Raw genomic sequence first — 25,424 nt, 5'->3', positions numbered from 1 at the left:
CCATAACTTAGTTAAGTTTGATGTTATAAATTTTAAATAACTTGTTCTAAAATTTTGAATCATATGTTCTAAATTTCAAAAAGTGTGTTCTAATATTTTTAATCATTTATCCTAGATTTTAAAACATATGTTCTAATTTTTACTCATATGTTCAAAATTTTTTACTCGTGTTCTAAATTTTTAAATTTTTATTCACATGTTCTAAATCTTAAATCAAATGTTCTAAATTTCATAAAGCAAATTTTCTTAATTTTTACTCACATGTTCTAATTCTTAAATCAGATGTTCTAAATTATTACTCACACAGATATTCTAAATTATTACCCATATATTCTAAACTTTAATTTGAGTCACATGTTCTAAAATTTTACTCAAATGTTCTAAGTTTTAGGTACTTCTCATATAAGTATTTGATCTTACATATGGGTTTATTCTCAATGGATCCATCCCCTATTCGTATATAACCTAATAAAAGAGAACTCGATACTTCAAACCGTTTATTTATTCATAACATATTGCAACACCAGATTTATAGTTTATACCTGAACTCATTGAAAACTATATTCAATTATTATTTTATAACTGTAAAATTTATTAATTATTGTTAGAGATATGAGATATCGGAAAATATATATGTATCTCATATCTCTAACAATTATCTAACATTTCTTACTCAATATAGCTTGCCAATAAATCACACGTTGATTAATTCTAAGTTTTATTATTAGGAAAGAGATTTAGCAATGCATACCAAAGAAGCAATAAACCTCATTTAATTTATTGACTTTAGGATGATATTCAACAATTACTTGGTACATTGGGAAGGCTAAATAAAGAAAAGTAAACAATAAGAAACTCCAGCTCTAATCCAATCTATCCCAATAGAGTTCGATCACGAGGTAGAGTTTCATGAAAAACAATGCATTTTACATATACTTCATACTATATACGATTTGAAATTAAATGTGTATATGTTTTATACTCCGTATTAATTTATAGAATAACGTGAGAAAGAAGTACGTACGCATGTGTTTATAGAATTGAGATTGTAGTTCATATAGCTAAGACTTTGGCCTTAAATAAACAATATAAAATAAATTTACTACATTGAATCCATCAAATTATTAATTTCAACCTAGGTTGTAACAATTTTAGGACCTCTATATAAAATCTTCTTCTGGTATTCTTCAATACTATTATTATTCTTTCACCTTTGTGTAGTTGAAAGAACAAACATACCCATTTTAATTTTCTGCAAGCACAAGATGATGCATGTTTCTCCTCCCTATTTACTTTCACTACTTCTCGTTTGCTTCTTTGTTGGCACCACCGCGAAGATCACAACTTCAATCCCTCACAATGGTACGTCCTTTAATTGAGTTTTTGTATGGATTTTTTTCTTTATTGGTATGAAATTGCATGCATGGTTATTTGGGAGTTAATAAGCTTTTTAATTCATATAATTAATACCAAATAGGTTTCTTCAAACACAAATAATTAACAAAGAGGTTTATATATATATATATATATATATATATATATATATATATATATATATATATATATATATAGTCAATAGTAAGGTGATTTTGCAAATAATTAAATGAGTTGAGGCTAGTTTTTTTTTAGGCTAAATAGCTAATTATTAGCCACAAAACATTGAATAGAAAACTAAGTTATTATTTTCTCTTTTATGGACGTACTCGTACTTCAAAGAGACCTGGCAAATTATATTGTCAATACGAGTAATCACTAATACATACTGTACGTATAACTATATAGGGAAGACTAGAGTATCATATACCATACGATCCACACCCAATACTACGTACTTAATCAACTATGGACTTATAGAGTAAGATATATACAGTAGTTGACATCATAGGTGGCAAATAGGGAGTACCCGTGGCTTTAATCTTAAAGCCGCATGATGTAACTACTGTATATTTATAGCTAGGTTTGGTTCGGACTCCCTATTTTATTTAGTCTGATCCATTAAAAAGTCGAGAATTAAACTAGCTATTATATTGAAATACTACCTCCGTTACATATTAGTTGCAACTTTAGAATATTTTATCTCTCACAAATAATCCCCAAAGTTGCAACTAATATGTAATGGAGGTAGTATATACTTAGATTGGTATGTACTTTGTATCATTGACACTGTAATTGACATATTTATTCGAAATTCTTCCTTAATTACTTTAATTTGTTGGTTGATTGGATGTTTTAATTATTTGATCTCCATTTCTTAGGTGGAATTGCTTCCAGAAAAGACATTACGCTTTCTTATACAAAGGTATAATTTCAATTACGTACCTTCATCCGCATGCACCCAACAATATTAATTTAGCATACAATATTTACAATTTTCTTATAAATTACAAAATACATCATGCAAATAAAAACACGGCAGTCTTTTTTTCATGTATTTTTAAAAAATTGTAAATGAAACAAAATACATCATGTAATGTATTTGAAGAATGGGTGGACGAGATTTGAACCCATTATCTTTATGTCATGTGACTCTGATACCATGCCATGTTAGGACCAACTCAACCAAAAGCTTAAGCTGATGGTTGATGCCCAAGAATATGTTTTATACTCTGTCATATATGTCAAATTCATTACCATTACTATCATTTAATATTTACATTCGAATAATTATACATATCTCTATATCGCAAAATATATAGGGTATAGCCATATATACGTATTTTATTAGTTAAGCACACAATTAGATATGTGCAAAGCTCTTAAATGACATATTTTATACAGGTAACACCAATGATAAAAACTAGCACCGCTACTAGTAAGCTAAACAAGCTTGAAGGAGAGGCGATAAGCTGGGTGATGAATCATCGTACAAGAAGTTTGAATCAAGTGAACATGGAAGTAGTAGAGACTCCAAATAAGAAGTCATCTACAAAAAACAATGTAGTTGTTACAAAATGCGACAATGTATCTTCAAAGGTTTCATCAAAATCAATATCCTCGTCGACTAAAGAAGGTTCAAGTAATGAAAAATGTCAAAAACTTGGAAGAAAACTTATACCAAGAAAACAAGATATGGATACTTTTGTAGCTTATGCTGATTATCGTGGACCGCAACGTCATCCGCCAAGGAACAACTAAGGATAATAATTAATCAAATATGCATGAATTACTTAATTAATACAAGCTTGATCTCTATAGATTTTTGTTTTGGTTGCACCATTAAAAATGGTTTTATAAAACTGTACGTTTTTTTTTATATCTATCGTTTTTTTGTACTTTGATTTATCTTTTGTTTGTTGTTTGTAATCTTATATAGTATACCTATGTCTTTTAAGTAACAAAGATTGTCATCAAGACCTAAGTTTTTCCCTAATGTCTAACATTTTGTAGTTGTATGCTACCAAACTATTACAATAAAAAAAATTCCTTCTTAAAGTCGTCGATCAATCTTTGAAATTATACTATGATGAAGGAAAAAAGAGAAGCTTTTATTCTATATATACGCACTCTTGGAGTAATTAATGTTCGTTAATCCAAAACAAAAGAGGAGAAGAGGAAAATCAAAAGGGGAAAAAAAGTGAGGAGTTAGGGTGTTGTGCGACAGCGGAAGCAAAGGTCGAAAACAAACAAGAAAACAATAAAGAAATTCAATGCAAACAATAAGAACAACACCAAGAATTTACGTGGTTCACTATCGATGTGATAGCTACGTCCACGGGCACCGAGATCGAATGATTTCACTATAAACTGCAAAGATTACAAAGATGATTCTTGTATTTCTCAAGAACGGCTCTCACTCTATCTCTCTTCACCCTAATACTGATATTAGGGAGGTTTTATATTAATCCCTAATTAAAAGATACTTGGGCAAAAAGATAATAAAATAAGATAACCTAAAACCGCAAAATCCGCGTTCCGTATTTTTCCTTCTCCGCCCGGTCAGACCGGGCAAGGTCTGCCCGATCGGGCGAAGGCTCGCCCGGTCGGGCGAAGGCTCGCCCGGTCGGGCGCGAGAGCAGCTTCTTCAACGAATTTGCCAGGCACCTCTTCTTCTTCCGCCCGGTCAGACCGGGCAATGTCCGCCCGATCGGGCGGACAAAGCTACGAAGTACGAGTCACCTAATATACTTATCAACAATCTCCACCTTGACGAGAACTCGTAGTCAGCAAACGACCCCATCAAGACATAGTGAAAAAACATCTCAAGCCAAACCCGATGCAGGACTCATGCATAAGCCATACATCCCGATAAGTCTTCAACCAAGACCCATCACATACTCGTCTCCAAGTATAACAACTCATAATGCTCCACCTGCATCACAAGCCCCGGGCAAGCTCCACCTTAATGCCAACACACCTACACCAGGAGCTCCCCAACTTCGCCCCTCAGGGCCTACTACATCACGTAGTAATCAATATTTAGCAAGTCTAAGCAATGTTTAAACTTGCTAAACGGAACAGGCTTAGTGAAGAAATCAGCCGGGTTGTCAGCAGTCCCAATCTTCTTCACCTTAATCCTCTTGTCAGTACGCAAGAAATGATACCTGACATCAATGTGCTTCGTCCGATCATGGTGTACTTGATCTTTAGCTAAGCAAATCGCACTTAGACTATCACAATACACTGTAGCAAAATCCTGTGCAATACCCAGTTCACCTACTAGGCCTTTGAGCCAAATAGACTCCTTAGCTGCAGAAGTTAAAGCCATATACTCAGCTTCAGTAGTTGACAACGTAACTGATGACTGCAATGTAGACTTCCAACTAACCACAGAACCACCCAAAGTGAACACATAACCAGTCACAGACCTCCTGGTATCCACATCAGCTGCATAATCAGAATCACTGTACCCAGTGACCAAGCATTCCCTACCATTCCCGTACACAAGACCAATATCAGCTGTCCCTCTCAGGTAGCGAAAAATCCTTTTCACCCCTTGCCAGTGTTCCCTCCCAGGTCGAGCCATAAACCTGCTTACAACACTAACAGCATGCGCAATATCCGGCCTAGTACAGACCATAGCATACATCAAACAACCAACCGCGTTTGCATATGGAACTCTAGACATATAAGACAACTCCTCCTCTGATTGAGGTGACATAGACAAAGACAACTTACAACTAACAGTAGTTGGCGTACTTATAGGCTTCGATTTTTCCATCCCAAAACGAGACAGAATCTTTTCAATGTAGCTTTTCTGAGTCAAGAAAAGCTTACCTCTAGCCCGATCCCTGTAGATCTCCATACCCAAAATCTTCCTAGCTGCACCCAAGTCTTTCATGTCAAACTCCGAGTTAAGCATCTCCTTTAATCTAGCAATATCAGATTTATTCTTTGTGGCAACCAACATGTCATCAACATATAACAAAAGATAAATCATGGAACCATTATCCAGCTTACTATGATACACACAGCAATCATATGAATTCCTGTCAAAACCTTGTGAAACCATAAAAGAATCAAACCTTTTGTACCACTGTCGGGGGGATTGCTTAAGTCCATACAATGACTTTAGCAATCTGCAGGCATAGTGTTCCTTTCCAGGAACTTCGAATCCTTCGGGCTGCTTCATCAGAATCTCCTCCTCCAAATCGCCATGAAGGAAAGCCGTTTTAACATCCAACTGCTCCAGCTCAAGATCAAAATGTGCTACAATTGACAATAACACACGGATAGAAGTATGTCGAACCACAGGTGAGAATATCTCAACAAAGTCAACCCCTTCTACCTGACTGAACCCCTTAGCAACTAGCCTAGCCTTAAAACGTATTTGCTCAGTTTCCGACAACCCTTCTTTCTTCTTGTAAATCCATTTACAACCCACAAGCTTCCTCCCTTCCGGTACCTTTACCAGTTCCCACACTCTGTTCTTGTAAAGAGACTGCATCTCTTCACCCATTGCGGCAAGCCATTGCGCAGACTCACTACAACTAATTGCTTGTTTATATGTGGCAGGTTCAAATGACTCTACATCATCAGCTACACTCAATGCATAACCTGTCATCGCATCAACACAGCAATTTCTTCCCTCCATCTCTTCAATCAATCTAACAGGCTTCTTGATAACTCGTTTAGGCATCTCAAGAATGGTGTCAGGTTGACTAGATGACCCCTGATTAGATTGCTCCACCTCATCCCCAGAGTTAGAATGAGTAGGAGTAATCTCAGGTTCAGGAGTACCCGGCACTGGAACATCAGCATCATCATCAATATATTGTACCCGAGGTAAATCAGCAATGGTAGACTGATGTACCTCAAGTACCCCATCTGTCTGTAATAAATTGTCTCCTTCCCTTCTCAAATCTGAAATCTCTGCATTTTTAATTGAATACATGGTGTTTTCATCGAAAGTAACATCCCTACTAAGAATGACCCGACCCTCCGAAGGTGAAAAAATTCTAAACCCCTTCACACCATCCCCGTACCCAACAAAACACCCCTTCTTGGCTCGTGGATCCAGCTTACCCTCAATAACATGATAATAAGCAACACAACCAAAAATCTTCAAATTCGAAAAAATTAGGCAGCTTACCACTCCAGATCTCAAACGGAATTTTGGAATCAATTCCAGAATGAGGACCCCTATTAATGACATAACAAGCTGTTAACACAGCTTCACTCCAGTACCTCCTCCCAAGCCCTGCATTAGAGAGCATGCATCGAACTCTCTCTAGCAGTGTCTGATTAACCCGTTCTGCTACACCGTTCTGCTGTGGTGTCTTCCTGACAGTATGATGCCGACCTATACCCTCATCTGCACAGAACTGATTAAACTCGTCTTTGCAAAACTCTAGCCCATTGTCCGTTCGTAGCTTCTTGATCTTCCTTCCTTGTCGATTTTCCACCAAAGCTTTCCATTGCTTGAAAACTTTGAAGGCCTCATCCTTTGACTTAAGCAACCTAAGCCATGTGTATCGGGACTTGTCATCAACAAATGACACAAAATAGTGGTAACCTCCCATACCTTCAACTCTAGATGGACCCCAGCAATCTGAATGGATGTAATCGAGCACTGCATCAGTAATGTGAGCACCCTTGCTGAACTTTGACCTGTGTTTCTTACCAAACACACAATGCTCACAAAATTCAAGGTTGGCAACCTTGACCCCGGATAGAAGACCCCTCTTGGACAATAGCTGCATCCCCTTCTCCCCCATATGACCAAGCCTCATGTGCCAAATCTTAGTCATCTCCTGGTGAGATACAGATGCGCAAACCGCAGAACTAGGCAGTGTAACACCCTCAAAAACATAGAGGGTGTTCCTTTTGATACCCTTAAGTACCAACTCAGAACCTCTGAAAATACACAACTCCCCATCTGAAAACACACCATTGTACCCCAAGTCATCCAGGGTACCCAATGAAATCAGATTCTTTCCTAAAGCAGGAACATGCCGTACATTAGTCAAAGTTAACCTCCGCCCATCAACAGTCCTCAACCTCATGGAACCAATACCTGTGACCTTACATGGAGCATTGTTACCGACTATAACCATACCCCCATTGCGAGGTTCATATGTATCAAACCAATCTCGACGTGGACACATATGGAACGAACACCCCGAATCTAGAACCCAGTTATCAGATAAATCATCAGACCTAGCAGAACTGACTAATGCTAAATCTTCCTCTGAATTATAGCTCTCATTCGGTTTCTCTTCAACTACAGCAGCCTGGGACTTGTTTTTCCTCACCGGACAATTATTCCTAAAGTGACCCGGTTCTTTACAGTAATAACATGTTTTAGTAGTAGTTTTACTAGATCCATCCTTGCCGTTTCCAGCACCCGACCCAGCATTGTTCCCCTTGTTAAACCCCTTATTCTTTTTAGACTTTCCGGACTTAACAAATAACCCACTACCATTATCCCCATTATCACTCGTAGCTTTCATTCTGAGTTCCCTAGTATGAAGTGCTGCCTTCACTTCTTCTAAGGTTATAGAATCCTTACCAACAACAAAAGACTCTACAAAATTCTCAAAGCTAGACGGTAGAGATACAAGTAAAATCAACGCAGCATCCTCATCATCAATTTTAACATCTAAATTACGTAAATCAAGCAAAATAGAGTTAAGTTTTTCTAGATGTTCCCGTAAGGAAGTACCTGACTGCATCCGGAGGCTAAACAACCGCTGTTTCAGTAATAATTTGTTGGTCAACGACTTAGTCATATACAATGACTCCAGCTTCAGCCACAATCCAGCCGCCGTTTCCTGATCAGCCACCTCCGTGATGATTTGATCATCAAGACTAAGTAATATGGTAGAGTGTGCCTTCTCTTCCATAACTTCTAACTGCGAGTCAGTCGGTCCGTCTCCTGACTCCGAAGTAGTACTCTTTGGAGCCAACGGACGCCATATCTGCTGTTGTTTTAACAGAGCCTTCATCTTAATTTGCCATAGCCCGAAACTATTTTTCCCGGTAAACTTCTCAATTCTTATTGTTGAATCTCCTGCCATTGTTATCTTCAAGAAACTCTCCAAGGATTGAACCTGAGCTCTGATACCAATTGTTGTGCGACAGCGGAAGCAAAGGTCGAAAACAAACAAGAAAACAATAAAGAAATTCAATGCAAACAATAAGAACAACACCAAGAATTTACGTGGTTCACTATCGATGTGATAGCTACGTCCACGGGCACCGAGATCGAATGATTTCACTATAAACTGCAAAGATTACAAAGATGATTCTTGTATTTCTCAAGAACGGCTCTCACTCTATCTCTCTTCACCCTAATACTGATATTAGGGAGGTTTTATATTAATCCCTAATTAAAAGATACTTGGGCAAAAAGATAATAAAATAAGATAACCTAAAACCGCAAAATCCGCGTTCCGTATTTTTCCTTCTCCGCCCGGTCAGACCGGGCAAGGTCTGCCCGATCGGGCGAAGGCTCGCCCGGTCGGGCGAAGGCTCGCCCGGTCGGGCGCGAGAGCAGCTTCTTCAACGAATTTGCCAGGCACCTCTTCTTCTTCCGCCCGGTCAGACCGGGCAATGTCCGCCCGATCGGGCGGACAAAGCTACGAAGTACGAGTCACCTAATATACTTATCAACATAGGGTTTATTAAAAGTCACGTGATTAGCATGTTACTAAATCAATGGTAGAAAACGTGGTCAACATCCATTTTACAACAGTTGGTGATAACTTTCAATAGATTTTTCAGAATGAGTAACCTGTGGTCATTTATAACATTTTTTAATGTAACTTTATTTATATATATATATATATATATATATATATATATATATATATATATATATATATATATATATATATATATATATATAAAAAGGTGATTTCTCATAAAATTTTCTTATTATTTTTTTGAATTTGATTATACTTATGTCAGGCTGTCAACAATGACGGGCTAAAAAGTGATAAGTTTAAGTATAATAAGTAGATCAATTTACTTCGGACTCCATTTAGTCCAAAAGAACAAGGCCTAAACTACTCTTTCAAAATTGCAACATCAGACGGCTAATGGATAATAAATAATGAGATTGGTGTTGTCCACTCTTGGATAAGTTAAGTCCCACTCCACCCTACCTCTTAATCATTCCTCTACCACAACTAATAGAATTATTATCTCTTTGTCCCCGTTTATCTCTTGAAAATGATCACATTGGCATTTAGGTAAAGTACTGATTTTAAAAGCAAATGGACTTTAATATAAATTCTTCCCATCATACTAGATTACTAGATCATCCTTGTATAATTTTTTTTCCCTATGTTCTTTTCACTTCGTTGTAATTAGTAGTGAAATGGCTAATATATATGTTCACTTGGCCTTCAATGATTAACTATAGGCAATTAAGCATTAATTGCAAATAAGGCCTAAAAAAAGTAAATTACAAAGTTTTCTCTCTCATCTCTCTTCAAGGGTTTTAATTTTCTTGGCCTTTTAGCCAAAAATAGTCTAATTACTTCTGATTTTTTTTTCTTTAATTCAATTTAGCTTTTTGCGTTGATAGATGATGTATGACTGTTATTTTTTGGTGTTTAGAGAGCCACAATGACGAGTGATGTAAGAGTCTTCAACAGATTCTTATTATGGTAGATGAGAATCGATCTCAGGATCACCTGAAATTGGGAGGGAAACTCTAACCACTTGAGTTATCCCTTGGCCCTTGCTCACATGTATGACTATTATTACTTTTGGTTCAAAAACAAAATACAATAAATTGATTCATTATTAAAGGATAAATTGATAATACTATAAAAAAATAAAATTTATCTAATAAAAATTAGAATCATAAATCAAATTTATAATCTTGACCCACGACATCATGGAGTCGAAATATATATTAGAACCTTAATACGTGTATTGATATCTTTAATTTGGTCGGGGAAACAACAACTCAATTATGATAGATGGACATTTTCCTCTATTTTGTAATTTTAATTTGCTATATATGGTCTGGTGGGCCACTCCATATTCCATAATCTCCATGTTTAGCCATACATGATTACTACCTGCTTTGTAGATTAGTAGACGATTATTTGTTATCAAATGCTTTGTTTTTTTGGTTATAATATTATACACAGTAATAAATTACTGGTATTATGTGTAATAGGACTACATTTAGGTTTTTGGGAAATTCTACATAATATCCCTGAGGTATTGACTATTCCACGTTGTTCCCCTTCCTTTGAAAAGTTCCATGCTGTAACCTCAAGGTTTCCAAAAGTGATTAAACAGTACCCCTGTTGTTATCCTTCCGGTATATGTTGCCGTTAGTGAGGCCCACTTTACACCTATTTAATTTTTTTTCTCCGTTTTCGTGCTAAAAAATGTCTCATTAAAGGTTTTAGGGGTCATTTTAGCTCTAAAGGATCCAAATTAACCTTGGATTTTGCAAAAAAATAACGTAAAAGCCTCGTTTTGTGAATTTGAATTCTCATAGTTAAATTTAGAATTCATAAAATGGGGCTTTTACGTTACTTTTTTGCAAAATCTGAGTTCAATTTGGATCCTTGAGACTTGAGGACTAAATGACCCCTAAAACCTTTAATGAGACATTTTTTAGCAAGAAAATCGAGAAAAAAAATAAATAGGTGTAAAATGGGCCCCCACTAACGACAACATGTAACGGAGGGATAACGGCAGGGATACAGATTAATTACTTTTGATACCTTGAGGTTACAGCGTGGAAGTTTTCAAAGACAGGGGTACAACGTGGAATAGTCAATAACTCAGGGGTATGATGTAGAATTTCCCTAGGTTTTTTTTTTTAAGTGTGCTAGTGTGTATCAATGTATATGAAGAATAGTTGTCCTAAATCGAAAGAGTAGGAATCTATGATCGTGATTTATTAACAACAAGATTTGTGGGATATATGACATATATCTCCAATTATCATTCTTTTTTTTTTCTTTTTTGAATTATCACCCATTATTAAGCATGTATGTGTATAGAAAAAGATTAAAGTTTTAATTAATGTAATGCCATTAAAATTAACATTCATGTTAGTAATTGGAACTCACCCTCAAAAAGAGTTCATTATTGTCAAGCAAGTCAAAGATCCATATATATGACTATAATTGCTCCTTTGATATCTATTTTTAAGGAAGGAAGAGTATGCTTTTACATTAATTTTCCAAATAAAACTGGAAATTTTTCTCAAATTTATATAATTATACACAATTACTCACTTTAGCTAAGTCACCAGTCTCGCCACTATAGAAATACATGTCATCATCATATTGTGTCCCACTTATTATTAACACATTAAATACTTCGTAGTTATTCACTTATTCCTCTAGATATTTGATCATTATGTAGCACTCTATTTACAATAATTCCATTTTTTAAACTTCTTAGTTTGGGTTTTCCCTACCAAGTATAGTTTCAATCACCACTACGTACACCAACCACCAATTGATATTTCTTAGCTATATTTGGTTATATGAAAAAACACGATAGAAGTGATGTTCTTCTTCATATTACCAACCCTTGACCTATTGATATTATATTTCATTTCAACTCTAAGATATGTCACTTAAGATAGGAGAGTCGGTTAATAGAAGTGTTACATAATATTGAAACAGTGGACTTTGTCCTTAATGTACATTTTTTTAGATTTTAAAAAAATTGTATTTAATTTGTCCACATAACAAAAAAAATCTATGTAATTATTAAAAATATGATTATTTTTTTAGAATATGCCAAATGGCCCAAATATACACATAAAATTGCTATATCTAAATGGAGGGAGTAGGCAATATATCATATTCAAAATCATAATTTTCACCAAAAAAATATTCAAAATCATAATTCATAATTCTATGGGCCTCACATACAAATGGTAGGTATTAATTAATCAAATTTAAACAGAGATAAAGAGGGAAAAGTGTTACAAATTGCATAAAGTTGCTTAAAACAAATTTGCATAATATCTTCTATTGCCTTCTTAAAACCGATAATCACTCTCACTAACAATTAGGCCAATCATTCTACTTTGTTACATCTTTTTCCTTCCAATAAACAAACAAATTTTCCAAAAATAAAACAAAAATATTAAAAAAAATAATAAAAAAAATCCAAAATTATTGCTCTAAATACAGCCAATATTTCCACTTAACAGTTGTTATTTTCCTATTTAACACAAATTATGTGATAATCTCAAACTCATTTGTCCTAACCAAATTTTAATTTTTTGTTTAAAAATTATGGGGTCTGCAACATCATCAATGGCATCAAAATTTGCCTTTTATCCTCCAGATCCACCAACATATAGAATTACAAGTGATGAAACAACTAAAAAACCCGCTCTTTCGAATGTTCTTAGGAGGGAAAATGTTGATGTGTTGAAGTTGTGCACAAAAAGAGGCAATCAAATTGTTGCTGTTTTTATTAATAACCCTTCTGCTACATTAACTGTCCTGTATTCTCATGGTAATGCTGCTGATTTAGGCCAGATTTTTAACATCTTCTCTGAGCTTAGTGCTCATCTTGATGTTAATCTTATGGGGTTAGTGTCACATTTATATTATAAACCTTATATTATACAATTATAGTCCAATTTTATTAATATGTCACACATTTTACAGGTATGATTACTCTGGTTATGGTCAATCTTCTGGGAAGGTATGTAAATGTAATGTCTAATGTAATTATTATAAATTTATAATTATAAGCATGTTAGATAACTTAATTAATTATAGATTTTCTGCTTTTATATTTGCTAATCATTGAATATTAATCATGCTTAAACTTTTGTTTTTGGTAATTGTTTGATTAGCCAAGTGAGCAGGATACATATGCAGATATAGAAGCAGTATATAAATGTCTAGGAGAAAAGTATGGAGTAAAAGATGAAAACCTTATATTATATGGACAGTCTGTAGGAAGCGGTCCAACTCTTGAGCTAGCTATTCGTGTGCCTCGACTGAGGGCTGTAATCCTACATAGTGCTATCCTCTCAGGCATCCGTGTTATGTATCCTGTCAAAAGAAGTTACTGGTTTGACATTTATAAGGTCTATTGTTTTTCTCTTATGCTCATTTCTTTACCACATTATTACTAACATGATCGATATTGGTCACTGTTTGCGAGTCTCAGAGATTAACCTGTCATTGCTCAAAGTTTTCAATCGTAACTCTAACTTTGGTGTATTATTTATGATGCAGAACATAGACAAAGTTCCTCTAGTCAATTGTCCTGTTTTGGTTATCCATGTAAGTACCATGTTTTCGAGTATTTGGATCATTAATTTCTGATAGATTATGAATTTTGACAGTTAACAGTCTGACAGTACATTTGTTTTCGGGGTTTTTAAGGGAACAGCAGATGAAGTAGTGGATTACTCCCATGGTAAAAAGTTGTGGGAATTATGCAAGGAAAAGTATGAACCGTTATGGGTGATAGGAGGACATCACTGCGATTTGGAGCTTTATCCAGAGTACTTGAGACATCTTACAAAGTTCATTTCAGCTATTCAGAAACTACCGCCTTCTCAAGATATAATACTAGAATCTGAACAAATTAGTGCAGATTTGTCAGAATCAGGTGGTGATGTAAAAGGAATTAGTTTTCGGTCTAGTACAGATCAAAGTGAAAAGTCTTCTTCTCGACTAATCAATGAGCACCGTGACAAGTCTAGAACAAGTGTTGATGGTAAGGAGAAGCCGAGGGCAAGCAGTGACAGGAAAGAAAGAGCAAGGAGGAGCATTGATAAACAAAGCAAAACCAGAAATAGTACAGATCAAACTGATAAGCCGAGGAGAAGCTTTGATAGGTAAGCTAGCTAATGCTGAAGATCAAGTAGTGCAGTAGTATCTAATAAAAGTTATATGCAAATGATATACAAGTATTTCGTGTTTTCTAAATTTGTACTGTGTTATTCTGACAGGTTTGGAGACATGGTGAGATCGGTTGGGTTATGCAATGTTGATTGTTTTAAACAAACAGCAACCACAGTTTAATTAACGCGGATCAGAGGACTTCTAGACTGCAATATCTTTACTGAATCTCTCAACATATCGTCAAAATTCATTCTATTCTAAGTTATTCTGATTCCAAAAAGAAACAATAAATCTGATGTGCAAATGCTGAAGATATACTGCGCCTAAAGTGGTGAAAATTTGTATATCATTGAAGAGTATACTTTGGTGTTGGTGTTAAGAAATGCTTAATGGAAAGCTATTCTTTGCTGTGATAGTTGATCGAGTTGTTCATTTTTACATGATTACACAATAAAAGTGTAGAAAGCTGATCTTTTCCTCATAGCCCTTAACTGTGATTAGTCTCTTCTTTGTGCAGTTTCTGAGTATCAGCTGCATGATACTGACCAGGACATATTTTAGATTTCTCCATCATTCGAAAGATTTCTTAACTCGTACATCATTAGATGTAATCAACTATTACAGTCTACATACAAAAGACTGATAGTATGTTCTCTTAGATAATTGAATGTCAACAAGCTTATACAATTATATATATGATTGAACTTGTGCATATAAATATGTAAAGATTGAAAGAAACATGATGCCTGCTTTCGACTTTCAAATTGATTATCACAATTCACAAACACACACGTGATAAATATGCGAAGGGATGGGGGATGGAGGTGTCAATTTCAGTTGAAGAATAAATAATAACAAACTCATACTAATAGTTTAAATTAAACAAGACCAATCAACTTACAAATTAAACATTGTTCATGAACTTCTTGATAAATTCTTACTCCGTATTTTCTAAGATAAAAATACCCCTCCCTCTATTGTAATTATAATAATAAAGGGTTCATCAAACGTTTAGAAATTGATGGAATAGCAAATTGGTGGTTATGTTGTGTTATATGTACCTCAACGCACAGGTGCAAGGGTCTCGACGTAGTTTAAGACCCCTAGTCCCTAAAGTGTTAGTGTCCCGCCAGTGACACCTAGTCTTGTACGTTCCAAAGATGCCATGTTTAATGACTTGATCATCCTCTTCTATGCCAGACGAGATCAATTGTCCATTTTTATCAAGAAAGAAAATATGTTCATCATCTGGGATCCCAACAACAGGAAACCCTTAACTATTCCGGTTGCAATTGAACGTAGCAGTATGCTCTTTTCCTTCCCACCAAAAACAAATAGGACAGCACAAGAGATAACAATAAACAAAAACTCCCAATTAAGAAACATTCACCAATCTTGCAGACATAAATGTGATAAATCAGACCAAAAGAAAGAAAATCCAACAAAATGAAAACAAACCCCCCGGAAACAATCCATCGAATACCAATAACACAACATACTTTCAGAAAAATTGCAATCAATATTTTTTATAATTATGTAAACAAGAGTTCAAAGCCTATACTTTTCACATATCACAATCAAGCTAAGTTATGATACTAAGGTCTTAGTAGAGTAATCGAGATTAATATATAAAACAAATTGAGAACAAACATGACAATATATCCACCAAGAAGATATCTATCAATTCGAAGTCCAAAGTAGATTCGGAAAAGCATACATAATAGAAACCAACCAATTATACCCTAACGAACAGATAAAAGGGTAAATATACCATACAAATGCCCTGTTGCTACTGTAGCCAAACTTCCGTTGATCTATAACAGGGTACTTGGTAATGAACATAAGCAAACGTAGAAGTAGACTTACTCCCTCCGTCCCCGAAAGAACGACTCATTTGGCCTAATTCTTGTCCTAAAAAGAATGACCCATTTACATTAAAAACACCCACTAATTTACAACAATATTTGAACAAAGTTAGCTTCCCATATACCCGTCAAAAAAAAAAAAAAAAAAAGTTAGCTTCTCATATAAAAATTTGATTTTCCATGTAATTTTATTACTTTCGTTCTCTATAGTTTTACAAACTCCATGTAAATTTATCTTTTCAATATACTTTTACTCTTTTTTATTGAACTTTCTTAATACCCGTGTAATCAACTCAAGTAGCTCGTACTTTCGAGGACGGAGGGAGTATTACATATGCCAAAAGAAGACAAGCAAAGACCTTTAAGGGAGTGAAATGAGTTGCTAATTGTCACATCAATTGTTTGAAGGTGCGCAACTGTAAAGTGAGTTCTTTAAACACTTAGGAAGGGAATCAAAATGTGAGCAACCAAGGCTTGCTATATAACTAGCAATGAGGATGCCACCAAAATTATAAGGGTAAAACGTAAAGGGGCACATGTAATGGGGGAAGAAAGTTCAATATCTGAATACACATATGGAAGTTGAAGATATGGGGATATGAGTATTATGTACATAGTTAAGGGTCTGTTCTCATTGACTGAACTGAACTGAAATGAGCTGAGCTGAACTGAACTAAACTAAACTGAACAAGTTGTGTAGTACTCTAATTTTCTCAATGACTTTAACAGTAGAAATGTGTATAAAAAAAAGAACCATTTGAACAATGAATTGGATCGATATTATTATTATTATTATTATTATTATTATTATCGTCGTTGTAATAAGAGCTTAAAAGAATGAAATTTGGTTTTATATCATTAGCAATATCATTAGACATGAACTGAACTGAACTGAATTTCAACGTATGAGAACAGGCCCTTAGTATTATATACTCCTGGATCACGGTACTCCATACCTAATATACTTGAGTTATTTTGCCTAAGTCATATGTTATTTTGCTTAAAACCTTGTGTCATTTTGCAAAAATAATATGTTTTTCACTTATTTACTTCAACATCATGCATAAAAAAAAAACATGCATTTATTAAAATAATATGTACTTAATTAAAAAATAACATATATATAAATTGAAATAATAAGAGGTTCACATCAAAATAACATGAATTTTATAAACCTGAAGTACATCGAAGGATCAATATTGAAAAAAAAATAATTTGCAATTATTAAGTATTATAAAATTATTTTAAAATAACAAATATATAAATTGAAATAATAAGAAGTTCATATTAGAATAATATAAATTTTATAAACCTGGAGTACCATGCACACGGTACTCCAAGAGTAGCATGGAATTTGCAAATTTCTAGTCTCCTCTAGATGATGGAACATTAAGTAGCTTTTAGACTCACAAGTACATCAATTTTACAAAGGGATTCATTAAATAAATAGCCATGATCATAATCTTCACCCAAACATCGCCCCTATCCCCTAAATTCTCTCACACACAACAGCAACAACTACCAACGCTTAAGGTCCATTCTTGAGCCAAAAGGAAAAAATTAGATTATAAATAAAAGCCTATAATATATTGGCAACCAAATTTAACATAAACGGTCCCTCTAGGTTTTCCTTGGGAGAGTGTGTCTAGTTATCTTCTAGGGTTTCCTTCTTTGGAAGGTTTTTGTCGTTTTTTCTATTATGTATTTCAATGGCTTCTGAATCTTTGGAAGCTAGCACTGTGATGGCCAATAACAATAAACAAATCACTATTTCCCCTATTATAGATAAAGAAACAAAGAACAAAAAAAAAAACAGAGGATTCCAAACTCCGGAAGTTGAAAGGGCGGTTGAGTGGATTGATGAAGCGGAAGAGGAGGAAGAAGCTAGGGTGGAATTAGGGCTTGTAGGTAAAATTTGGACTGAGCGCAATGTCCTTTGAAAGGGCAACCATGGGCAATTTTTTTTTTTTTTTTTTTTTTTTTTTTTTATAGACATGCCTTGCTCCTTGGTGAAATTGAAGATAGAGTGAAACCTTTGGATGTTGAATTAAAGGAATTGCCAATGTGGGTTAGGGTCTACAATCTGCCATTTAGAGGAAGGATGAACTCTTCTAATGTCGAAGCAATTGGAAAGAAAATTGGAAAGAAAATTGGAAAATTTATTAAAATGGAGAATTCAGGATGTGCTGGTATTGACAAATCGATTTGATTAAGAGTGCTTGTTGATGTGAACAAACCCCTCCTCCAGAAAGTGAAAGTTAAAATGTGTGGTGGGATTGAAGAATTCTTTGAGGTTAAGTATGAGAAACCTCCCCTTTTCTGCTACTACTGCGAAAGATTGGGTCATAGCGTAAAAGACTGTGACTCTGTGAGGCTTTCCAGGAAGATGAGAATCCAACTCTGAAATATGGGGGGTGGCTCAGAGCCTCCCCTTGGAAGAGAAGTATGGCTGATGATAGTAACTCTATGGATAAGAATAAACCCTCGTGTGCAAAAGGCTTATTTGTAACAAAGCCAAAGATGCCGGTGAAGAAGGTGATGAATGCTGTTCTTGAGAAGTTGAATGACTGTGTTTTATCTCCTGTGTTTGAAAAAGGGGTGAGTAACTCTCCCTGTCTCCATAACTCTCTTGATAGTGAGGAGATTAGGGGAAATGAAATGAATAAGGTGAACTCGGAGGAGGAGAATTTAGTAATTGATCATCAGATCAACGAGGGGCTGGGAAATTTAGAGAGCAGGAAGGCTGATAATAACAAAGTTAACAATAATATAAGGAAAGTTGTTATAAAATGGAGAGGAAAAAATCAAAAGGGGGATACTATTTGCAATGTGCTGACTGGAAAGGTGAGAAAATTGAGGGTTGGATAAGGTGGGGGAGAGGAAAAAGATATGAGTGAAACTGATCAGGATGAAAAATAAAAAAAGCAAACTGTGAAGAAGGGAGGAGAGCTTGCTGGAGTTCTTGATTCGATGATGACTGATGAAGTGGCGAGCCCCACAAATTGGGCTCACGGTGACCAATGAGACACACCCTTTCATGGAATTGCCTTGGTTTGGGTAGTCCACAGGCAATTAGTGCGCTTAGGCGCATTGTCATAACTGAAGCCCCGGGATTGTGTTTCTACAGGAAACTAAGCTTAGTTCGTTTGAGATGGAAAAAATAAAACAAATATTAAAATTTTATGGGATGATTGCGGTTGGGTACAAAGGTGAAGGAAGGAGAAGAAGTGGTGGGATTGCACTTCTGTGGAGAAAGGAGTGGGAGGTGGATATTCAGAGCTACTCACTTAATCATATCGATGCATTTGTCAAGTGTGATGATATGGTGAGTTGGAGGTTCACAGGTCTTTATGGTTTTCCAGAGGATGATAACAAATGTAAAACTGGTGAGCTACTTGTCTATTTAAACAATGATGATGGCAGACCTTAGCTTTGTGTTGGTGACTTAAAGTTGATGTTATGGTCATCCGAGAAGAAGGGTGGGGCAAATTTCAAGTACAATGATGTAGTGATTTTGAGGGAAGCTATGGATAGGTGTCAACTGTCAGATCACTAAATCCGTTTTGGGCCCAATTTAGTATTTTGGTCAAACTTCCTCATTATTCATCGGAATCGGGCTTATAATATATTGTTGGAAAGGTCTTTTCAAGTCCAATGGGGAGTTGATACCACCGTCGATGAGTAAATGCTTTCATACCCTTATCATAAACCAAACTAAAATGGGCTGGACGTTTTTATAAATAGAGTACGAAAATAATTTCGAAAACAGAAAGATGTATTTTTATTAAAACAACCACATTACTAGACTTTTCACACTTTCACTTCGTTCGATAATCATTGACGCGAAAGATATTCATCACTGGGTTTGATTTTTGGGGAGACACATTTGGGTGTCTACACCTACTTTCACCAGGGTGAGAGTGAAAGACCTAAAATAACAATGGACTATGATAAAAAAAAATAATAAAAAAAAAAGATAAAAAAAGTAGGAAGACACAAAACTTCAACATGGCTATATTGAACCACCCAAAGTTAATTAACCCGATCTTTATGATCTTTATCAATTTGGATACAAGTTTTGGGACTTCATTCATACGCTTTATTGGACCAGGAATAAAAGGCACCCTTAGCTTGCTCTTGATCTCAACCAACCCCATAGCTTCAATAAAAGCTTGAAAGTATCTAGTTTTATAATTCGTAGTATGTAATTGTAGACACCCATTTGTGTCTCCCCAAAAACCAAACCCAGTGATGAGTACCTTTCATGTCGAATCATAATCGAATGAAGTGAAAGTGTGGAAAGTCTAGTGTTGCGGATAGTTTTAATTTCTTTTCTCTTCTCTCTGTTTTGAAAACTTATTTTAAGAAAACAGTCAATCCAGTTTGGTTGGTCCATGATATGGGTCCAATAGTAGTGTAGTTGGATGGGGCTTGACAAAAGATTTCCAACGATATATTATAAGCTCAATTCCGATGAATATTGAGGAAGTTATGGTCAATTTACTGAACTGGGCCTGGTTTGAGCCTTATATGCGGCCCAATGATCTAGAAGAGGGCTTAATATAGATTTATCATTCCTAATGCAATTAGGAATGGTTTTAGTCTTCTAGATTCTTCTAGAAGGTTCTTTTCATTCCTAATTCAATTAGCATTGATAAATTGACTTTTGTTGACTTTTCAGAGTTTTAATTAAAATGAAAGAGCATTTTTGAGGAAAAATAAGATTTTATCCTCCTGTACGGCAATTTTTATCTGATTTTAAGAAAACGCGTGAATTTCTGAATCAGCGCCAAACACCAGCTGTAGCGCCTGGCGCTACTCTTGGCGCCTGACGCTAGCATTGGTGTCTGGTGCTAATGTTGGTGTCTGGCGCCAATAGCCAGCGTTGGCGCTAATTCAATTTTATGTGCGCCAGAACTCTATTTTGTTATTTTATCTTTTTGGCTGATTTTCTTTTTAAATAACGTCGTAAAACTCCGTTTTCATTCACGAATTCTCACCTACAATCATCGATTCTCTCCAATCTACCAACTCTCATCAAGACTTACTCTCTCTCTCTCTCTCTCTCTCTCTCTCTCTTTCTAAACTAGCTTCTTTCAAATATAAAAAATTCCGCATTCATTAGATCTAGATACACCTAGCCATATTCGAAGTTGTCTTCGCCCTAGACGTGAAAGGTTTAATTTCTGAGGGTTTGGTCCCAAATCTCTTTTTCCATTATTTAATTTTATTGTTTTGTTTATTATTTTCCTTGAAGTTACTAATGTGTGTATTTTGTTATTAGAAAGAGGTACGAGGCATCCAAGTAAGTGTTTTAATTGATTCTATTGATGTTATGGTATAGAAATCATGCTTAGATTGTTATTTTGATTCCTAGTATCATGTTAGAATGTTTTCCTTAATTTGATGTTTAGGGTGACAACAATAAATTCCTAGTATCATGTCTAGGGTAACTTTAATATCAAGTATGATTAAAAGTATGATGCCTTTTATATTCTTCATAATATTTATGATTGTTAGTATCATGTTAGGGCTAAAGATTTGATTTTTATGCTTAGTGACATGCTAAGGTTTGTTAGTAATCTTGTTAGTATCATGCCTAGGATCTTGCTATTTTTATTATGCTTTAACATGATTATTATTATGATAATGATTTTATTATTATGATAATGATTTTATTATTATTATTATTATTATTATTATTATTATTATTATTATGTTGCTTGATGAAATTTATTTATTTCTTGATCACACCTTTTATGCATGTTTACAGGGAATTTGTACTTCTAATCACGCTTAATGAGATAATTAATAATCTTGTTTAGGGTTTATATGATTATAATTCAAGTGATCGCCAATAATAGTTTTATTTGTGCATTAATATTCAACCAACATAGATAAACAGGTTTAGGGTTAATCCTATTGATTGCATGTTAGTCAGAAAGCGCACATGAATACGATCTGAATAAAGTAGAGGCCTATTATTAGGGCAAGTTCAATCTCTTTTAGGTTGGATTTGTACCTTCATCCCCGAATCCTATTTGGTTCAAGACCTTATGGATTTGACGATCTCTTGGATCGTTAAGGGGTGTAACCTTCACCTCATGAACGGTTTACAAGTTCCTAAAAAACTTGTTGGCGACTCTTTTGCTCTATCTTCTTTCCCTTTGGATGCCACTGTACTTTAGTATATGATCACAGTGGGATTCAAGCTAGGGGATTAACGCTTGAAATATTCCCTACAGTAACTATATTTATATCCAACTTATCTCACACATTAAAAATCAGAATATAATTCCCATGCACATAAGGAAGGTTATTTATAGGAAGGCTTTAAATCCCCTTTCGGAGTTAACTCTATCACGAATAGAGTTAATGGCATACACTACTATGCATAAAATTTGCTCTTGCAAATCCTTACAACTTATCAAACAATGAATAAATTGTTCATGCATATTGAGAATACCCAGAGTTACTCTGTTAGCATTCCAACCCAACCATAGTCTTCCTCTTTTAGAACAAGAGTAGTTACAAGCCCAAATCAGGCAACACCAATCTTTCTCTAAAAACTCGTTCATTTCATCTTATTTTTTCTAAATTAAAATTATTTTTACTGAACTGAAATTATTTTTGCTGAAGTGACACTTATTTTAGGAAAATTTGACATTTGCTACCGGTAAAAACACCTTACTTCACATTTACTACCGCTTTAATTTTTTTTTTTATTTTACTACCACCCAAATCCCAAAGTTATAGATATCATTACCTTTAGCCTTGTGTCGTTACCATTTCCGTTAGTGGGGACCAAAACCACCGTCCAACCACCTCAATGCCACCTTCCAGCCACTGCTCCATCTTCAACCACCCTCATTGCCACCATCTAACCTTCATTTCCTCATCACCGCCGACGTATAAATGATCCTCTAACGCTGGCGACCTCACCCATCCATTTACCCCATCAACGCTACCCCAAAACCACCATGACCAACTTGTCCAAACCACACCACCACACCACTGCAAAAACGACGTTAGACACAAACGCGCGGCTGCGCATGGAATCCCCCCTCAATGCCCTCCGTCGCGATCCCTCATCACGACCCGAACTCTCGGCGTCTCCCCGACCACCACAACACCCAAAAAATTGTTTCCCTTTCCCCCAAATCGACCCCTTTCCTCTAACCGGAAACAACTGATTTCCCCTTTCCCTAACCTAAATCGAGCCGAAAACGACTGATTTCCCCTTTCCCCAACCTGAATCGAGCCGAAAACGACCAATTTTCCCTTTCCCCAACCTGAATCGACCCCCTCCCCTTCCCCCACCCAAAAACCAGCACCAATACTTAAACCCATTCCCCAAAACCACCTTAAACGGGTTTTAAGGTTTCGAATCCACACGTTCAGGATGGTTTCGGGCAGCGTGGACTTTGGGAAATGGTTGTGGTGGAGTTCGTCGGCATCGGGGGACCGTTTGGGCGTCGGCACGAACAACGAAATCCGACACATGGAAAGGGATGGTGGGCTGGTGGCTGACGGGGAGGGGGAGATGGTTGGGAAATTTTTTCAAAAAGTTTTTTTTTTAATTTTTTTAATAAATTAAATTATTATTTAATGAAATAATGGGTCCCACTTAACGGAATCTGAATTCCATTAAGTGGTAGCAATATCTATAAATTTGGGATTTGGGTGGTAGGTAAATAAAATAAAAAATTAAAGCGGTTGTAAATGTGAAGCAAGGTGCTTTCGCTGGTAGCTTAGCAAATATCAAATTTTCCTTTATTTTACTGAATTGATTTTTTTTTGTACTAATTTTCTATTTAAATTTTTGTTAAAGTTACTGATTTTTGTTGAATTAAAATTATTTTTGCTAAATTGAAATTATGTTTATTAAACTAAAATTATTTTTGTTGATTTTCTGTTATATTTGTTTTTTAAAGTTATTGTTTTGTGCTGAAATGAACTTATTTTTACTGAACTAAACTTATTTTTAATAAAATGAAATTATATTTACTAAATATTATATTTTTTATAAAGTGAAGTGAACAAGGCCTAATAGCATCATAATTATGAGTTTTTAACTTTTGTTTTAAGCAAACCAATCACATCTCCATTAAGTAGCCTTTTTGGCATCAATGACCCCTAGTATTTTATGTGAGGACACTGGAGAGAGATTACCAATTTACCATCCATCACCGTCTTTATGTTTAGCAACAAGCATGAGCTATCCTCCTCTTTTCACCAAGCAAGCTATAAGAATATTACATTTTATTTTTGAGGAAAGGTCTAGAAAATTTTATTCCATTAGAAGCTATAAGCATTGAACATTGAGCTACTTATAATCTTAATTTTTCACGACATCACTTGAAAACTAGGGTCGGCTATTAGGATGTGCAAACAGCCCAATAGCACAGGGTCTCACAATTTTTGGAGCCCCAAAAGTCTGACAAACTAGATTAGTATAGTAAAAAAAAAAAATCAACGCTAATAAGAACATGTAATTGAACTTGGCATATGGCCTGTTCACATTTACTGAACTGAACTGATTGGAGCTGAACTGGACTGAATTGAGCTGAAATGAATATTTTATGAGAGAAGAAAATTAGGAGCTGAACTGAATTGAACTGAACTAATTGGAGCTGAATAGAACTGAAATTAAGTTGAAGTAAACAAGCCCATAGTTGATATAAGATCTTTGTAAGATCTTTAAGGGGGAAAGATTGAATCTCGTTGTCTGTGCAAGTGTGAGTGTGCATGCATTCACTTTATAATTTCTTTTTCTTTCCTTCCCTTTCTAAGAGTAGTCCGTATTTATTATGCTTAATTTTATTTATTTAATTTTTTTCCCCAAAATCTTAATAATTATCTCTACATAGTATATATCATATTGTCTATATTTATGTCATTTTAAAAGTGAACTACCTATTCTTTTAAATAGTAATGAATGTAAAAGTGTCTAACCGAATATTCGTATGAAGTAGAGTACCTACTTCAAATATTATTTGTGACTTAAAAAAATAGCTAACGATTTACGGTGTTTAGCTATTGTATAAAAAAATAAAAAATAAAAATTAGCGAACGAAATTAACACTATAAAGTTGTGTAAATAGCACAGGGCCCCTAAATGTTTAAGACGACCCTGTTGAAAGCACCAATGTGCCCCTTCCTCTATTTTCATATTTTTAAAAAGTGAATTGCTAAACACCGCCAACAAAAATGATCACCACCGCCAACATTCGGTGTGAATGGACAATTGTACCCTTATTACTTCACCACCCCTTATCCTCCCGATGACCCACAACCCATTCTGATCTGCGATGAC

The 25,424-nt window shown here is 35.1% G+C and overlaps 2 protein-coding genes across 2 annotated transcripts; both read left to right on the top strand.

Annotated features, from left to right (window-relative positions):
- The first annotated feature begins 1,217 nt into the window (after window positions 1-1,217).
- On the top strand, window positions 1,218-3,359 carry LOC110695835. Its single transcript, XM_021873085.1, has 3 exons — window positions 1,218-1,362; window positions 2,256-2,299; window positions 2,779-3,359. The coding sequence occupies exons 1-3, from the start codon at window positions 1,266-1,268 to the stop codon at window positions 3,133-3,135; spliced, it is 498 nt and encodes a 165-aa protein (XP_021728777.1). The 5' UTR covers window positions 1,218-1,265; the 3' UTR covers window positions 3,136-3,359.
- Window positions 3,360-12,227: 8,868 nt separating this feature from the next.
- Window positions 12,228-14,726, top strand: LOC110721236 (protein ABHD17B-like). Its single transcript, XM_021900386.1, has 6 exons — window positions 12,228-12,970; window positions 13,050-13,086; window positions 13,241-13,477; window positions 13,629-13,676; window positions 13,779-14,236; window positions 14,351-14,726. The coding sequence occupies exons 1-6, from the start codon at window positions 12,669-12,671 to the stop codon at window positions 14,421-14,423; spliced, it is 1,155 nt and encodes a 384-aa protein (XP_021756078.1). The 5' UTR covers window positions 12,228-12,668; the 3' UTR covers window positions 14,424-14,726.
- The last annotated feature ends 10,698 nt before the right edge of the window (window positions 14,727-25,424 follow it).

This window comes from Chenopodium quinoa, unplaced genomic scaffold (assembly GCF_001683475.1).
Source record: "Chenopodium quinoa cultivar QQ74 unplaced genomic scaffold, ASM168347v1, whole genome shotgun sequence".
Lineage (NCBI taxonomy): Eukaryota > Viridiplantae > Streptophyta > Magnoliopsida > Caryophyllales > Amaranthaceae > Chenopodium > Chenopodium quinoa.
Note: the sequence above shows the minus strand (reverse complement) of the source record. Positions and strands in the feature narration are given on the sequence as shown.

What these genes read in the sequence shown, in the direction of transcription:
- LOC110695835 (XM_021873085.1), top strand. Translation starts at nt 1,266, where the DNA reads ATGATGCATGTTTCTCCTCCCTATTTACTTTCACTACTTCTCGTTTGC. An exon ending in AACTTCAATCCCTCACAATG is followed by an intron (nt 1,363 to 2,255) that starts GTACGTCCTTTA and finishes TCCATTTCTTAG; the next exon opens with GTGGAATTGCTTCCAGAAAA. An exon ending in TTACGCTTTCTTATACAAAG is followed by an intron (nt 2,300 to 2,778) that starts GTATAATTTCAA and finishes TATTTTATACAG; the next exon opens with GTAACACCAATGATAAAAAC.
- LOC110721236 (XM_021900386.1), top strand. Translation starts at nt 12,669, where the DNA reads ATGGGGTCTGCAACATCATCAATGGCATCAAAATTTGCCTTTTATCCT. An exon ending in CTTGATGTTAATCTTATGGG is followed by an intron (nt 12,971 to 13,049) that starts GTTAGTGTCACA and finishes CACATTTTACAG; the next exon opens with GTATGATTACTCTGGTTATG. An exon ending in ACTGGTTTGACATTTATAAG is followed by an intron (nt 13,478 to 13,628) that starts GTCTATTGTTTT and finishes TTTATGATGCAG; the next exon opens with AACATAGACAAAGTTCCTCT.